Raw genomic sequence first — 17,335 nt, forward strand, 5'->3', positions numbered from 1 at the left:
AGACCTCTATCATATCCCCCCAACCCCGTAGTTGTCTCTTTTCTAAGCTAAAAAGTCCAATCTTTTTAATCTTTCCTCATATGGAAGCTGTTCCATACCCTTAAATCATTTTTGTTGCCGTTCTCTGTACCTTTTCCAATTGTAATATATCCTTTTCTTTTTTTTTTGAGATGGGGTGACCAGAACTGCATACAGTATTCAAGGTCTGGGCATACCATGGATTTATGCAGTGGCATTATGATATTTTCTGTTTTATTATCTATCCCTTTCCTAATGGTTCCTAACATTCTGTTAGCTTTTTTACTGCTGCTGCACATTGAGTGGATATTTTCAGAGAATTATCCACAGTGACTCCAAGATCTCTTTCTTGAGTGGTAACGGGTAATTGAGATCCCATCTTTTTGTATGTATAGTTGGGATATGATAACAGTTTACAAATATTTGAAGCATGAAGGAGTGAGAGAAATTATGTATTTAGTGTGGCACATTGGGTTATAATGAAGAGTAATAGGTTGATGTTAAGAAAGAGAAAACTTAGACTAAATAGCAGGGAAAACATCCTGACAGTGAGATAATGTATAAAACTGTGGAATAGTATCTCAAAGGAAGAGGTGGAACCTCCGTCATTTGAGACATTTAAAGTTAATCTGGATAAAACATTAGAAGTACAGTGCAAGGAACAAAAACCTCCCCATACTCCAACTTTCAGACAAGTATGTGTTTGCAGTGAGAAGGGTGAGAGACTGGGGAATCCATTCATTTTTTAAAAAAATTAAGATTTTTCTCAACCAAAACCAAGCGAGGAAGCAGAATTTAGTAAACCTGGATAAAGTTTTACTTTCCTGAAAAAGTTTATAGTTGGATCCCAAAAAATATACTGATGAGTTTATCATTAGGGTAACAGTGTTCAGTTTATGTAATTTGAAGGTTCGGATCTGAGGACTCCATGAGGGGGTCTGGACTTCTCAAGGGGATCTAAGAGTATGCTCCCCCAAGAAATATTTAAAAAATATCTGCAGTTCTGTGCAATATGGTTTTCCAAAATCAAGTGTCTGCTCTTCAGAAGCATTTTCATGAGCTCTTGCATCTGACAGCAATGCTGAAGAAGGATCGAATGAGCAGGTGAACTCCATCAGAAGCAGGGAAATTGCCAAAACCTTTCCTTCAGTTTGGGGGTAAAATTTTACCAAGGGACTTCCATGAGCGCCCTTTACACTGCCACTGATTCCCTATGTGGCCTTGGGCAAGTCATTTTACCTCTGTGCCTTAGTTTCCCCATATGTAAAATAACACTATGCTTTTGTAAAGCACTATCTTTTTGTAAAGCACTTTGAGATGTTTAAGTGAAAAATGTTTGTGACCTTTATATCAGGGATGTAATAACAAAAGTTATTAAACAGAAGATTAACAATTGTTTAATTGCCAACTGTCATGCTAAAATTTCCTTATGGTTGGGACAATAACAAATTGTTTTATAATTGTTTGTATGTGCTAAGCATGAACATTTCTGCAGAAACCAAATTAATCTTCTATTGGAGGTTCCAAGAAACCTCTCCCTACTTTAGAAAATTCAAGTTATATTTAGTGCCTCTGATTGCAAGATAGATGTCTGCCACACAATTTTTAGATCAAGTTTATGTATGCTTAAGTTTTAAATATGATTTTCCTGTTATTTAACAGGAAACTGTAAATAATAAAGGCCAAAAGCGCTTTGTTTTTCAGTGAATTTAAGAACTCTTCTGACAGGAGCCTAATTTGGGGTATTGTAAATCATTTCCTCTGGTTTAGTGCATATATTAGAGTCTTTCAGTTCTTGAATAAAGTTTTTGAAAAATGACAGTTGGCAACATGATCAAATAAAAAGAAATCTGGCCCTCATAATTCATAGCTAGGGCCCTACCAAATTCATGGTCCATTTTGGTCAATGTCATGGTCATAGGCTTTTAAAAACCGTAAATTTCATTATTTCAGATATTTAAATCTGAAATTTCACAGTGTTGTAACTAATGGGGTCCTTACCCAACTCTGAAGCCAGCAGCGCAGAAGAAAAGGTGGCATGGTATGGTATTGCCACCCTTACTTCTACTCTGCTGCTGACGGGGCGCTGCCTTCAGATTTGGGCACCTGGCCAGCAGCTGCTGTTCTCTGGCCACCCAGCTCTGAAGGCAGCGCAGAAGTAAGGGTGGCAATACTGCGACTCCCCTACAATAACCTTGCAGCCCCCCCACCCATAACCCTCTTTTGGGTAGGAATCCCCATTTTGAGAAACACTGGTCTCCCCATGAAATTTGTATAGTATAGGGTAAAAGCACACAAAAGACCAGATTTCATGGGGGAGACCATATTTCACGGTCCGTGAATTTGGTAGGGCCCTATTCATAGCAATTGTCTTTTAAGTATTACACATCAGTCAAGCAAGAGGGGTTAAATCATAAGTCTCTTCTCCTTTAAATGTGTAAATATGAAAATACACAGCAGCATTGCTGGGCTAACTGTTGTGGATGAAACATTGTGAAAAACAACATTTTGATTACCTGTGTTTCCATATAAAATTTTCCCTCCCCTCTTTTGCTAATGTAATGTATAACACAGACCCTAAGAACTGAATATAACTCTGACTAGATAGAATAGCATAGAGCTGGGTAAATATTACGTACCCCTGGCCCCAATACTTCAAAAAGTATTCATAAACATTTAAATAAATGAAAATGATGAACTCTCTCTGCATGTATTTGAATTACCACCTTTTCCATAAAGAATCATGCAAATGAAATTTTGTTTGCAAAAATTTGCAGAAAGGGGACCTAGAGTGGATTAAGTGGGACTTATAGGCTTTAGGTCTGAGTCTGCACCATTGAAATCAATGGACGTTTTGCCTATAACATGCCTAAAATACAGATTACTCAGCTGTTTCTCCGTTTCCTATAGATAACCTGTACATCTGCTGTTTATGGGGCTATCAGAGTTCTTGGCCTGAGGCACACACTTTAGTTACCTGCACCCTGAAATGTTTTGGTCTGACTAAAGTATTTAGGCTTAATATAGGAATACTTTGGTAAATGTAATGATTATGATATACAGATCAGACTAGATGATCTCATGGTCCCTTCTGACTTCAAGCTCTATGAAATATAAAACTCTATTTAAACAAAACAAAAATCTGAAGCAAACTTACCATAACAAATGTGAACTGTTAGTGATTTACGGGACTTTAAGTGGTGTGTTAGCATTGTTCTGGCGTTCTGTGCAAAGGTGAATTTCACTCAGGGAAACTCAGGATGTTACTAAAGTTTGTAACATTAATTTTTTCCCCCTCTGAATTACTTTATTTGACTTCGCATAAAACACACACAATGTAAACATTTATTATTACTTTATAAAGAATTAAAAATATATTTTAAAAAACTGTAATGAAAATTTTTCAACACAGCTTTTATTAGCTGCACTTCTTAGCTGTGCAATTGTAAAATATATTTTGCTACCTTTACTCAAGCATAAGGTTCAAAAGGTGGAAAATGCAACATTACATTCATTCCTTGTTTTACCATAGCTGGCTCTGTAGAGTGGTCTGCAGCCACTGAAGAGAAACACACAAGAAACTTTATCTAAAAGTACAGAAAATATGAATTTGACTTTAGAAAAATGCAGCTATGGAGAATTTTAAAGCAGGAACAGACACAGCCACATGCTGTCCTTAATCTGCACAATCTTATGGTGAGATGGTAGAAGGAAGAAATGCTATAACTGCTGATACTGAACATGCCCATATGTCTTTCCTCCTTCATTTTACAAAAGAAATTTGAACAGTATTGCCTCCACAAGCATTCAAAAAAGTTCAGGCCTTCCAAAAAAAATCATTATTGATTGAAAAGAATAAAAATTTAAATAAATGTTTGGTTCTTTTTATTTGCTCTCTAATTTTTGAATCTTTAGGTTACACTATGACCAAATTTTCAAGCAACCATAGGGCTAGAAGATTTGTTTTGTTTTACGTGAAAGTTGAGATTCTCACAGTCATTTGACTCAAACAGTTGAGACTATAAGAAAAGCCTCAAATATTATGAGACTCATGAAAAAATTGCCAGAGTTGTCAGCACTGCTTCAGGGCTTAAATCTTCTCCCATTATTTATATTATTTTAATCTTATCATCTTTTTATTTACCTCCTTCATTTTCTGTTTTTTTTCCCCCTGTACATAACCCTTCAGAATTCCTCCCCATTCATGTTCTCCTTCTCCCAAACTCACATTAAAAAAAATAGTTAAGGGCATGCACTTTTCAGTCCTCATGCTCCATTGAGAAGGCACATAAGGGCGAGATGCACCTGCCATTATTCAGTTCTTCTCACCACTTCCCAGTTTAGGGACAGAGCCTCACTGTCCAAAAGACTGTTAGCCTTTCATCTGTACTTCATAGCTAATTGTTTTTTTTTACAGTTCAATTTAGTTTCTCATTTTAGTAATTTATTCATCCGGTTGCCTGTTGCAACCTTTAGTTGTTAGCATTTTTACTTGTCGCCGGGAATGGTGTCATCCAGTTCTCCTGAGTTCAAATGCTGCCACTCCTGCAAGGGAACTATTCCAGCTTCATGCGGACACTCAAAATGTCTCTAATGCTCCAGGAGAACTGCACATTCCCAGTAAATGTGCCATTTGTAATTCCTTCAGCTCCTGGACTAGGAAAGACAGGGAAGCCCACCTTCAGGTCTTCCTAATGACTAAATCCATGAGACCCATTTCTGAACTGGGCTCATTGGACCTTCACAATCCAAGAACATGAGCACAGGCTCATTGCCTTCAAGGGCCCCGGATCAAACGATGATGAGAACATCGTCCTCAGACAGACCACAAGCATCTAGAAGTTCCAAAGGTAGATCACCTACCAGGGCTTCCTCTAAGAGGAAAACCACCCCACAGTAGTGAACATCATGTGAGACTTCACAGCCCAGCCCAGTTCCTACCAAATCTCAGTCCCAGGCTAATTCTGACTGTATGGCACCAAAACGCCTGGCACTGAAATCTGGGACTTTGGGAAATAGTTTGGCATTGAGCCCAGCACCGTCTGCCTCAGTGGCCCTGGCACTGACTCTCTCAGCACCTGAATCAGGTTGATTGGGGTAGTGCACCATCATCATGACAAAGATTGTGATACTACCCTGAGAAAACTTGGTTACGGCTCACCTATACAACCCCATACAGCATTCTTCAGATGATCTGTATTGATGGACCTGCACAGATGGCACATCTGGAGCCACAGTCCCCTTTTCTGTCAACTTTAGCACTACAGTCAGCTCTGACTTTATCCACTAGGATGGCTTCATCAGCTCAAAGGCCACAGTACCACCCGGATCTGGGTTATACATTCTCTTCAGCTTTATCTTCAGACTCAGAGGGTGAGGAAGATTGATACCAGCAGCATCTTCACTCACCCAGGGCAGGTCTTCACTACAGTGGGGGGGGGGGTCGATTTAAGATACGCAAATTCAGCTACCCGAATAGCGTAGCTGAATTCGACATATCGGAGCCGACTTACCCCGCTGTGAGGACGGCGGCAAAATCGACCTCGGCGGCTCCAGTCGACGGCGCTTACTCCCACCTCCGCTGGTGGAGTAAGAGCATCGATTCGGGGATCGATTGTCGCGTCCCGACGAGATGCGATAATTCGATCCCTGAGAGATCGATTTCTACCCGCCGATTCAGGCGGGTAGTGTAGACCTAGCCCCAGATTCTCACCACAGCCCTCAACATCTTATAGAGAGTCCAGAAATTTCTCACAAGAGAGATACTGGGACCCACAGAACCTGCGTTCATGATTCCCTACACCCTGGCCACCAGGCTCTTACCCACCAATTCCCATGTTGCCCTGTTGGGGACTCTAGTTGGCTCAGAGCAATCTTGGTGTGAGTGAGCAACTGTATCACCAGAAGACTATCTGCTCCATGGCACTGCACACACAGAGATCCTAACAGTGCCCCTCCCCCTATATCCTCCCCTGGGTTCCAGTATAGCCACAAGCAAAAGAGGAAGGAATGGAAGAACAGGCACGAGGAGAAGACCTTCCGGCATTGGTAATCCTTTTCTCTTTGTCTCAGATGAGGCTGCTTTAGTGCCACCATTGGTCTCAGAAATGTCTGACTACAAGGCTATCTAAAACCTATTAAAAAGGATGGCCTAGGACCTCCAAATCCCTGTTGAGGAAGTAAAGCAGTAGACATGTAAGTTGGTGGATATACGTCAGTGTTCCTCTGCAGGAAAGCTAGCCCTCCCTGTCAGTGAGCACCATGCCAAAACCCTTTGGGAGATGCCTGCTTTGGCACTGCCTATATCTCACAATGCAAGTGCCTCCCCTACGGGTGCGGAATTATTTTACATGCACCCCTTCCTGCCGTGTGGTCACAGTGGTGCAAGAAAAGACAATTCTGGTTCACAGGTCTATTGAACCTGACAGTATCCCATCCCAGGACTTACCTCTCCTCCCAGACCTGCTGTCTCAGAACCAGAACCGATCCTACATCCAAATCTACTGTCCCTGCACCTCACAGCATGGTGACTAGATGGATGTCATCAATGCAGCAGTCTTGCTCTTCTGATAAGTAGAAGACAAAAATTCACCTGGCAAAATGGATGAGATTCTCCCACTAGTGTCACCAAAACTCACTGATTCCACATTACTCCTCGATCCTGCAGATTCTTCTCTAGTTACTTGAGCTAAAAAGAAAGAATTTGTCCCTCAGCTCTGTCAAGGTTCACTTGGCAACCATCTCAGTTTACGACCCACTGGCAGAGAATCACAGTCTTCTCATTTGATAGTGATTAGGTTTCCAAAAGACCTAATTCAAGTGTTCCTGCTTGTCAGGGAACCAATTCCCCCATGGGATTTAAACCTAGTAGTCGCAGGTAGTAATAGCTGGCAGGGTAGCAATAGGTGGGAACATTTGCTACACCTTTTCTAAAGATGTAGGAAGAGCTGCTGCTCACTACTCTCTCAATGTCCTCTGGATGCATAATGCACTGCTTCCACTTTTCCAGTGCAGATCTGCATCTAGGTATGCCAAGAACATTGGCCCCTGATTGGGGCCTCTAGACATTACTGCAAAGTAAATAATAATTGTCACAGTTTTGGGATAACTGCACCTGTGGCCCCCTCCTCTGTGGAATGCTTAAGGAATGCCCTTTCAGGTCAGAGGCCTCGAGCTGTCACCGCTCTTTGGGCTGGGACCCGCATCCCTCTCCCTTCTCACCAGGAGTTAGGCTGTAGCTCCCCGGCAATTTGTTGAGTTTATCGTGGCAGATATGACTAATATCCAGCACCTGTGCTTTGCCTTCTCTCCAAGGGTTCTGATCAATATATGTCAGTGGTTATCAGTAACCAACCAAACAACAAGGAGTCCGGTGGCACCTTAAAGACTAACAGATTTATTTGGGCATAAGCTTTCATGGGTAAAAAACCTCACTTCGCATCTAAAGAAGTGAGGATTTTTACCTACGAAAGCTTATGCCCAAATAAATCTGTTAGTCTTTAAGGTGCCACCAGACTCCTTGTTGTGTTTGTGGATACAGACTAACACGGTTACCCCCTGATACTAGTAACCAAACAGCTCTCTCAAAGAAGAGTGTATATATATTGAAGGACAGAAGCCTTACAGAGAAAATATATAACATAATAATAGGTCTAAATGCATCCTAAACATATCAGCAGTTGCCCATCTTCAATATGGATGCATCTGAATTCCACTTTTCCAGCCCATCTCTAATTAAGACTGATTAATCGTGAGTTTGTTGTTTAAATACACTTCTAATGGATGACACATGTTCAAAACAGATATTGCTTATAATGTTATTTTTTAAAATCTGAAAAGCTTATCCTGTGTTTTTTCCTTTCCCTTCCCTTCCCTTCCCAGTGCTGTGCGGAGGAGATGAGAGCTTCTTATGTGCCAGTGGAATCTGCATCCCCGGGAAACTACAATGTAATGGCTACAATGACTGTGATGACTGGAGCGATGAGGCACATTGCAGTATGTTACTTTAAACCCTTATAGTGTTTGTCTAGACAGAACACTGAGTCCATCCAGCGGAGCCTAGAAACCAAAGTCAACTACTGTAACAGGATAAGAGCTTTGCGTAGCTTGTGCATATACTCACTTCTGGCCTCTCTTTCAGGTGCCTAAGAATATGTTTGCCTTTGCCCAACCTGACCACAGAATGTCTTTGTAGACCTTTTAAAGTTTATGTTTAGAAGCTTGATTTTATTGGCAGTTGAACAGCTAAGATTTCTCCAAGGACCTATGGCGGTTGGAAGTATTATAGCACAGGGCTGTTGTTTTTTTAATTGATAAGTAACTTGCCATAAAGACCATTTTTGTAAAGAGATAACCAGGTTACGAGTTTTGAGTGTATACTGTTCTGGTACTTGGCTTTGATTCTACAGCAGATGCAAAATCATCTGCTTAGAAAGTTGTTTCTTCTCCAGCCCTGAATGTGGCTTTTATAAACAAATTTTACTATGAGGTGCCATGGAAAATGAAAATATATATGCCCATTAGGTTTCTTCATTTGTCATTTCCATTCTCCAGTGTAGAATATATTTCAAAGCTCAAACACGATCATGTTTTCTAAAACTAACCCCTATGTTCAGAGACTCTGAAAAAATGAACAGTAGACAAAACAGTGAAATAGGAAGAAAGAGGGACAGTTTTGGGGATAAGTAAATGGTGGGTGTATAGGGAAAATTATCAGAGAGTCAAATCAAAACTCTGGATTCAAATACTCCCAAACTTTGGATTAGATCTGGATTAGGATCTGAACTATGTAGTTTGGGCTCACTTTTGAAAGTCACTTGCCTCTTATGGATTCCCAGAGGGAAACTATGTGTAACATACATAAAAGTGCCTAAGTGAGTTAGGATTCTGAGTCACATTGGAAGTCCATAAATTAATGGGACTTAAATTCACAAATAATTTAGCTGCTTTGGGAAATTTTTACACATAGTTTTTATCTGGGAATCTATTAGAAGCAAGTGATGGCTGCTATCGCCTATGGGTCTCAATAGGAGTGAGACTATAGGTTGCCATACCTGTCATGTTTTTACCCTCAGTGTTAACTCCAGTTTAATTTAGAATAACATTTTCAAAAGTGCCTACATGATTTAGGAGCCTATATCCTATTGAAAGTCAATTGAAAGGTTGAGGGCATAGAAGTAATTTAACAGTTAAGCATTACAGGGATGTTGTAATTATTAAAAAAACAAGCATTACAAACTCAGAAAATTCAGAATTAAGATTAAAGTGAAAAGAAATCCAAACATGTGAAGGTATGGAAATGCACAGTTAAGGCAACCTTAACATTAACTTGCATAATGCTGTGCAATCAACATACAAATATGATTAGTGCATCAGTATTTCTAATGCTAGATTAAATTAAATTGATTTTTAAAGACACAGATTTTTTTCTATTTTCTCCCTTCGTAGTGGCACACAAGGGAGAGTTAAGGTTATTTGGTTGCCTTAACTGTGCATTGTCCCCTATTCTGACATTGAGTACACCTTCCCTGAGGGCAGCTTCGCTTTTACTCTTATTGGAATAAGTAGCTAAGGGCAGGCTGGGGCCTTGCTCTCATGGACAGCAATAACAGAGTGGCAGTCAGTTTGAAATGGAAGAACATTATATGTCAGCCCCTGCTGAATAAGAAACTTTCAATTATGAAGAATAACAGCAAAAAGTACTATTAATTCTAAAAACAAATCTTCAAATATAGTTAATGTGTGGGATTTGAATGAGTTTTAGCTATGTGGGTAGGTTGAAGAGTCTGCATTGTTCTGATGCTGAGAGGCAAAAGCATGATCAGACACAGGGTGCTGTGGGATAGAAAGAGGTTGGGCACCAGGTAATTTTTAAAATAAAATTACCTAAAGAAAACAAACAATGATCAAACTTGATAATTGGGAGAACCAACAGTTAATTACATGGAATAACTAATTAATTGCTTCTCATATGATGAATGCAGGATAATCAAAAGATGGAATTATTGATTATGATTATTAATGAGACTGCACTCAAGGAGTAACCACTTAAATTTTACAAAGAATTCTTTTCCCTATACACTAAAGGATGTCTCCAAATAAATAATTGAATGTGACTTTGAAATAAAGAAACATTTATTTAAATATCCAAAATGAAAAAAGAAACCAATTAACAATTAAATCAACAGGGATAATGCAAATAGGATACACCAGATAAAAACAGGTAAATAAAAGACGTGATACAATGTAGCAATATTTAAAGCAATATGAAATTCTAAAATATGAAGTACATTAAAACAAATAGCCATTGATAGACTTATCCTCTGTGAACTTATCTAGTTCTTTTTTGAACTCAGTTACACTTTTGGCCAGCACAACATCCCATGACAATGAGTTCCACAGGTTAATTGTGTGTGTGCACTGTGGATTTATATAGTAGCATTATGATATTTTCAGTCTTATTTTCTATCCATTTCCTAATAGTTCCTAACATTCTGTTAGCTTTTTGACCACTGCTGTGCATTGAGCTGCTGCTAAAGTGTTCTTGAAACATCATAAAGTGTTTCAATCCCTGCTTTAAGTGTAAGACAGTAACTGGAACCAAGGCCAGTGCTTTCATAATAATGAAATGTGCTAGTTACCCCAAATATTTTGATGTGTTGTTGATCAGTTGAATTATTACATGACTGATGATCTGTCTAAGAAGATAACTGAGAGGAAAAGAAAATGTGCTTTTCTCTAACTTTCTGTGCTTTAAACTAGTTTGCATAAACTAACTTAGTACTGATGTTGATATGTGGCATTCCTGTATCTAGCAGAATCCAGAACAACACCTGGGAAACTTTTTACACTGGTGTAATTTAACAATGTCCAAACTTTATTTGATCTTGGATAAGTTTGATCTGGAGTGAAGTTTGTTTTAATGCTACAACTGTAAACCTTTGGAGAGAAAAAAGGGGATTTATGGAACAGCAGATGCAGACTTAACTACAGAATCTGTGATAAGATTCTGGCTATGTTAAGTAATTTAACCAGTTGTTAAACTTCTGGCTCAACTCTGATCTCATTTACACTGGTGTAACTTCACTTCTATGGTACTGTTCTATGAAGATCAGTAGGTGGAAGCAAAGGCTTCTAGTAATGTAGATGGAGAAACAAATTTGGATCCTGATCCTTCAAACAATTAAGCACTTGCATAACTTTGCTGACAAGAGTAATCCTGTTGAAGACAATGAGATCATTCATGTGAACAAAGTTACCAACACGCTTAATGGTTTGCAGTATCAGAGTCTTGGTAGTCTTGTCTAAACCTGTTCATTTATTCCTGGCCCAGGGGAGGAGTGTTTGTCCAGAGTGTTTTCTCTGGAGTGAACAGAATGAGGCTGTGGTGACAATGATGAATAACTTGCTGTGGAAGTAGCTTTCTTTTGGTTGTACACCGTGTTGATGTATAGTAGTTCAGTTACATTGATTTGATGTACTGTAATTAAGTCAGTCCTCAGTGTGTCTAGACAGTGACACTACATAACTTCATAAAACTAAAAAAAAGATTTTTTTTCTTTGAAATGATGTAAAAGGCTGTCTGTAAATTAATTAACCAACAAACTCCATCCAGTTTCAGATCAGTAGACTTTAAAATGTAGTTAATTGTATCTTTTAAGGGGCACTGGACTGATTTAGGGTACATCTATATTTGAGCTGGGATGTGTGATTCCCAGCTCGCATAGACATATCCATGCTAGCTTTGTTTGAGCTAGCGCCTAAAAATAACAATGTGTCTACGGTGGCATGGGTGTCCGCTCAGGCTAGCTGCCCCACATACAATCCTGCCTGGGACAATCCTACCCGCTGAGGGCATGCTTGGTGTGCCGCTATTTGCAGGTGCTATCCCAAACACAGCTAGCATGGGTACGTCTACACAAGCTGGGAATCGCACCTGCTAGTGCAAATGTAGACTTACCCTTAGGTTCAAAGGGCCAAACTCTGCTGTTGTAAACTGGCACAGCTGTAGTGAAGTAAAAATATGGGATTATGTTAAAACACAATGGTTATTAAATTAAAGATGAAAAGAAATACTTTCATGAATATGTTTTGCGATTTAAATGAAAACATTTTTGTTAGTTTGTTTTAGATTTAAGCATAAGAGCATTATGATTTCTCCAGCATGAGAGAGCTGGGGAGGTCAAATTGTTGACAAACAAGTACAGCAAAATACTTATTTTTAAACAATTATGTAATCACTTCATCTAGGTTTTTTTTTAAAAATGTTCAAAACAATCATTATTTTCTCCTAATGTTTTGTTAAATTAAATAATAATTCCAAATGGCTGAAGAAATAGGGAGCTACCCATCTTGCTTGTCTGCTAACTTGTGGCTACACCTGGATTTGCTCAGGTGGACTCCTGCAACTGCATACAGCCCCATTGTTCTGCATGGGTGTAAGTGTCTGCTCAGGTGGACCGAGTTGCAGGATCTGGCCCCCTAGGGAGACAAATTCTGCTTTCCTTCCTTGCATGAAAAGTGTCATTGACTTCAAGAGGACTATTCATGTGAAGAAGGTGAGTGGGATTTAGTCCATAGTCTGTAACGAAGAAAGGGCTTCTCAGCATTTGAATGCATGGGGAAGGCTAGTGATTTTCACAGTCAAGATCTATTATTTATTATAGAACTCTTTATTAGTTCAAAGAATGTTTACAGATTTTCCATGCAAACTTTTCTAGTATGTAATAAAAGTTACCTTAAAACAACTAGGGAGTTCTTCAGTCTCTCCTGAATTAATCTACTGGTTAATACTTCCATTATTGTGGATTATGTCAGAACACAGAATGTCTTTCTGGGAAATACATTAGCAGTAAAATGGCAGCTCTCATTGAGATGTCTTTTGTTATTTGTATTGCAGTAACATCCAAAGGCCCCAATCAAGATACATTTATTTTTTTAAATAATTTATATTGCAAATGCAGGCTCATGAAATAGAGGTTATAAAAAGAATTACTGATACTAAAGAGATGAATCCCAGAGCATTTTAAGTGGCCTGCATCAATAAATTATCAGTATTAAATTGCACAGTGCATTATCTTCCTTTCCTCTCCTCAGCTCCTTCTGATACACACTCCTCCTATCTCGCCTTTGATACACCAAATAAATTATTTAGGTAACATTTAGAGTCTAGATTTGAGAGTAGCAGCCGTGTTAGTCTGTATCCGCAAAAAGAACAGGAGTACTGTGGCACCTTAGAGACTAACTTCATGCATCTGATGAAATAGGCTGTAGCCCATGAAAGCTTATGCTCAAATAAATTTGTTAGTCTCTAAGGTGCCACAAGTACTCCTGTTCTTTTTATTTAGAGTCTAGACAATGGCAGAATCCAATGAGCCCTTTGCAATGATCATTTCATGTTTTATGTGAGATACTTATACACACACACACACACACACAAGATTAACATGGCAATTTTAATCATGAAATGTAAGAGACTGACTTTGAAGTTACTAAGTTTACAAGTACAGGGGCAATTTCTGCACTGACTTACACACTGTGCAACCCTACTGACGTGGATGTGTGTAACTGAAGGCAGAATTTGTCATACTGCATGTAAGATTCCTTACACCCAATTTTACTAAACAAATCCGATGAAATTATGCAAACATATTTTAAAACAAATGGCACAGAAGTTGCTGGAACCCCTACAATTATCTTTAAGGGGTGAGATGGAGAACTGACAGACAGAAGAGTGTGTATTGGAATAGTGAAATTGAAAGGACAGGTACGTTAATAGAGTTCAAAGGGCTGGTTAATCTGAAAGGTTGACCAGCCTTAACCAAACTGATATGAAACTTAAAAAAGATTTGGGTTTAATGGAGATTGGGAACAGGAATGAAGTTCAACTAATTCTTATTTTATGAAAACTGGCCTTGGCCCATCCCTAATGAAAATTAAATTCTACCAGTTACAAGTGGAGGTTATGAAGTGTGATTTATATAACGATGAGAATAAGTAGCTGTCTAATATATTATTGCCAGTACCTTAATGAAAATGTTAAGACATTTAGACTTGCATATTCACTTACTTCAGCCCTTGCAAAGACATCTGTGTGCCTTTGTTTAAATTACACTGTCTGAGTTTCAGAGTGCTGTTGTCAAGCTGTGCCATGCTCTAAATGTCATTTCTGTAGCTATGAAAGGATGAGTGTAAATATGTATTAGGGCATGAATGCAGATCAAACAGTTAACTTAGCCAGAAGAGGCACCATAGGGAAAAGACAGCTTTGTTTTGTTTACAATGAGGAATAATAAGAAATAGATACAGTCAGAGTTACATACCGATGGGAAAAGGTAGAGGCTTGCCAGGGTAGTTCATGCTGATACAGATTCAAGACAAATAATGTTTTGAATTTTAAACCTAGCGGGGTGCTGTTCTGCTCATATGAAACATACACAGAACTCACATATTTTCATTTAGTTTTATGGTTTTGGAATTTGCTATTTCATTCCTTTTCTTTTTTTTATACACTGGTCTGAAAAATTCAAGACAGCGAGATTATTTTATTTCATTCTCTTACACACAGTACTTGGCTTTAAGTTCAGATGTGAACTTCTGAAATAATGCAAAATTAGTAGAGAGAACAAATCTTTTTGTGGGGGTAGGAAGTGATTAATATCCATAGTCTAAAATTAAGGTTGTTAAGCCTGGGGAAGCTCTACAAATTTACCAAGCTCTCCCAAATTTGAGACCACTCCCTTAATTCTGTGTACAGAAGTGCTAATACTAAAGCAGTCAGGCCAAGCCTGAAGACTGTCAAGCCCCATGTCTAAAGTTGGGAAGAGGAGATCTGCACCCTCTATGTGGTTGGTTACTGCTTCATGTTAATGAACTCCCTACCCTTTCTTTTCCCCCAAACAGTGCCATGAGCATTTCCAACCCCCTCTCTCCATGCAAATAAGTGCAAAGGGGCTACAGTTATCTTCATGTGGCTCCTGTGTGCAAAGACAGAGGGTTTGGGGATGAATATTCATCTTCTAAAAAGAGTAATAACAGATGTTACCATATGATGTAACAATATGTGTGGGAGTGTAGTGGTTACTGGAGTTCTGGCCCTTTTCCCTCCCTGATTACCAGGAATCACAGTTTCTTTATCTTGGTGAACTTTCTCCTCTTCCCTTGGTTGGCAGATTTACTTTGGAGCTCTCTGCCAGGAAGATGAGAAGTACATCAGGAGTAGGAAGCCTGCCAATCAGTGGGGCTATTGGATCAGTAAGGTGCTAAAGGAGCTAACTCTGTTTTTGGAGAAGCTAAATGAATTCTTTGCATCGGTCTTCACTGCAGAGGATGTGAGGCAGATTCCCACACCTGAGCCTTTGTTTTTTGGTGACAGAGCTGAGGAACTGTCCCGTCAATAGAGGAGGTTTTGGAAACAAATCGATAATTAAACAGTAATAAATCAGCAGGACCAGATGGTATTCACCCAAGAGTTCTGAAGGAACTCAAATATGAAATTGCAGAACTACTACTGTGGTATGTAACCTATCACTTAAATCAGCCTCTGAACCAGATGACTGGTGGATAGCTAATGTAATGCCGATTTTTTTTAATAGGCTCCAGAGGCAATCCTGGCAAATACAGGACAGTAAACCTAACTTCAGTACCAGGCAACTTGGTTAAAATATAGTAAAGAACAGAAATATCAGACATATAGATGAACACAATATGTTGGGAAAACGTCAACATGGCTTTTGTAAGGGGAAATCATGCCTCACTAATCTATTAAAATGCTTTGAGGGGGTCGACAAACTTGTGGACAAGGGTGGTCCAGTGGATATAATGTACTTGGACTTTCAGAAAGCCTTTGACAAGGTCCCTCGCCAAAGGCTCTTAAGCAAAGTAAACTGTCATGGGTTAAGAGGGAAGGTCCTCTCATGGATCAGTAACTGGTTAAAAGACAGGAAACAAAGGGTAGGAATAAATAGTCAGTTTTCACTGTGGAGAAAGGTAAATAGTGGGGTCCCCCACTGATCTGTACTGGGACTAGTGCTGTTCAACATAGTCATAAATGATCTGGAAAAAGGGGTAAACAGTGAGGTGGCAAAGTTTTCTGACTATGCAAAATTATTCAAGATAGTTAAATCCAAAGCTGATTGTGAAGAATTACAAAGGAATCTCACAAAACTGGGTGCCTGAGCAACAAAATGGTAGATGAACTTCATTGTTGATAAATGCAAAGTAATGCACATTGGAAAATATAATTCCAATTATACATACCAAATGATGGGGTCTAAATTACTATTACCACTTAAGAAAGATCTTGGAGTCATTGTGGATAGTTCTCTGAAAATAACTCCTCAATGTGCAGTGGCAGTCAAAGAAACTAACAGAATGTTAGGAACCATTAGGAAAAGGGTAGATAATAAAACAGAAAATATCATAATGACACTATCTAAATTCATGGTACGCCCACACTGAATGCAGTTCTGGTCGTCTCACCTCAAAAAAGGTATGTTATAATTGGAAGAAGTACAGAGAAGGGCAACAAAAATGATTTGGGGTACAGAACAGCTTCCATACAAAGAGATTTTATAAAGACTGGAACTGTTCAGCGTAGAACAGAGACGACTAAGGGTGGATATGATATAGCTCTATAAAATCATGAATGGCATAGAGAAAGTGAATAAAGAAGTATTATTTACCCCTTCACATAACACAAAAACGTGGGGTCACCCAATTAAATGAATAGGCAGTACATTTAAAACAAACATAAGGAGGTACTTCCTCACACAATTCACAGTCAACCTGTGGAACTCTACCTGGCTATGTTCTGAAGGTCAAAAGTATAACGAGTCTCAAAAAAGAATTAGATAAGTTCATGTAGGATAGGTCCATCAATAGCTATTAGCCAAGATGGTGAGGGATGCAACCCCCCTGCTCTGAGTATCCCCAGTTTCTGACTGCCAGTAACTGGGACTGGACGACAGAGGATGGATCACTCAATGATTGCCTGTTCTGTTCATTCCCTCTGAAGCATCTGGCATTGGCCACTGTTAGAAGACAGGATACTGGGTTAGATGGGCCATTGATCTGACCCAGTATGGCTGTAATTACGTTTCTTATCTTCCTTTTTACATTGTCTCTCTCTGGCTGGCATTAAATAAGCCTAGAGAAATCCTGTCTTCTCTTTTGCTGGTATATTGGTGCTGTCTCTCAGGTTACTGGGAGCTCTTTGAATTAAAGCACTGAGTCTCAATATGGAGGTACACATCTCTCATTTTTACTGGACATATCTATATTGCATGAGTGTCTACATACTATACTGACTAATCTCATT

At 39.1% G+C, this 17,335-nt stretch overlaps 1 protein-coding gene across 1 annotated transcript in view; it reads left to right on the plus strand.

Annotated features, from left to right (window-relative positions):
- The window catches only part of CORIN (corin, serine peptidase), a 279,991-nt gene that overhangs the window by 150,446 nt on the left and 112,210 nt on the right, over positions 1 to 17,335 (plus strand). Inside the window, exon 6 of the mRNA XM_029910685.1 lies at positions 7,900 to 8,013. Coding sequence (XP_029766545.1) covers positions 7,900 to 8,013 — 114 coding nt within the window. The remainder of the gene's footprint in view (positions 1 to 7,899; positions 8,014 to 17,335) is intronic.

The sequence above is a fragment of the Terrapene carolina genome, unplaced genomic scaffold (assembly GCF_002925995.2).
Source record: "Terrapene carolina triunguis isolate 2854851 unplaced genomic scaffold, T_m_triunguis-2.0 Scaffold66, whole genome shotgun sequence".
Taxonomy (NCBI): domain Eukaryota; kingdom Metazoa; phylum Chordata; order Testudines; family Emydidae; genus Terrapene; species Terrapene triunguis.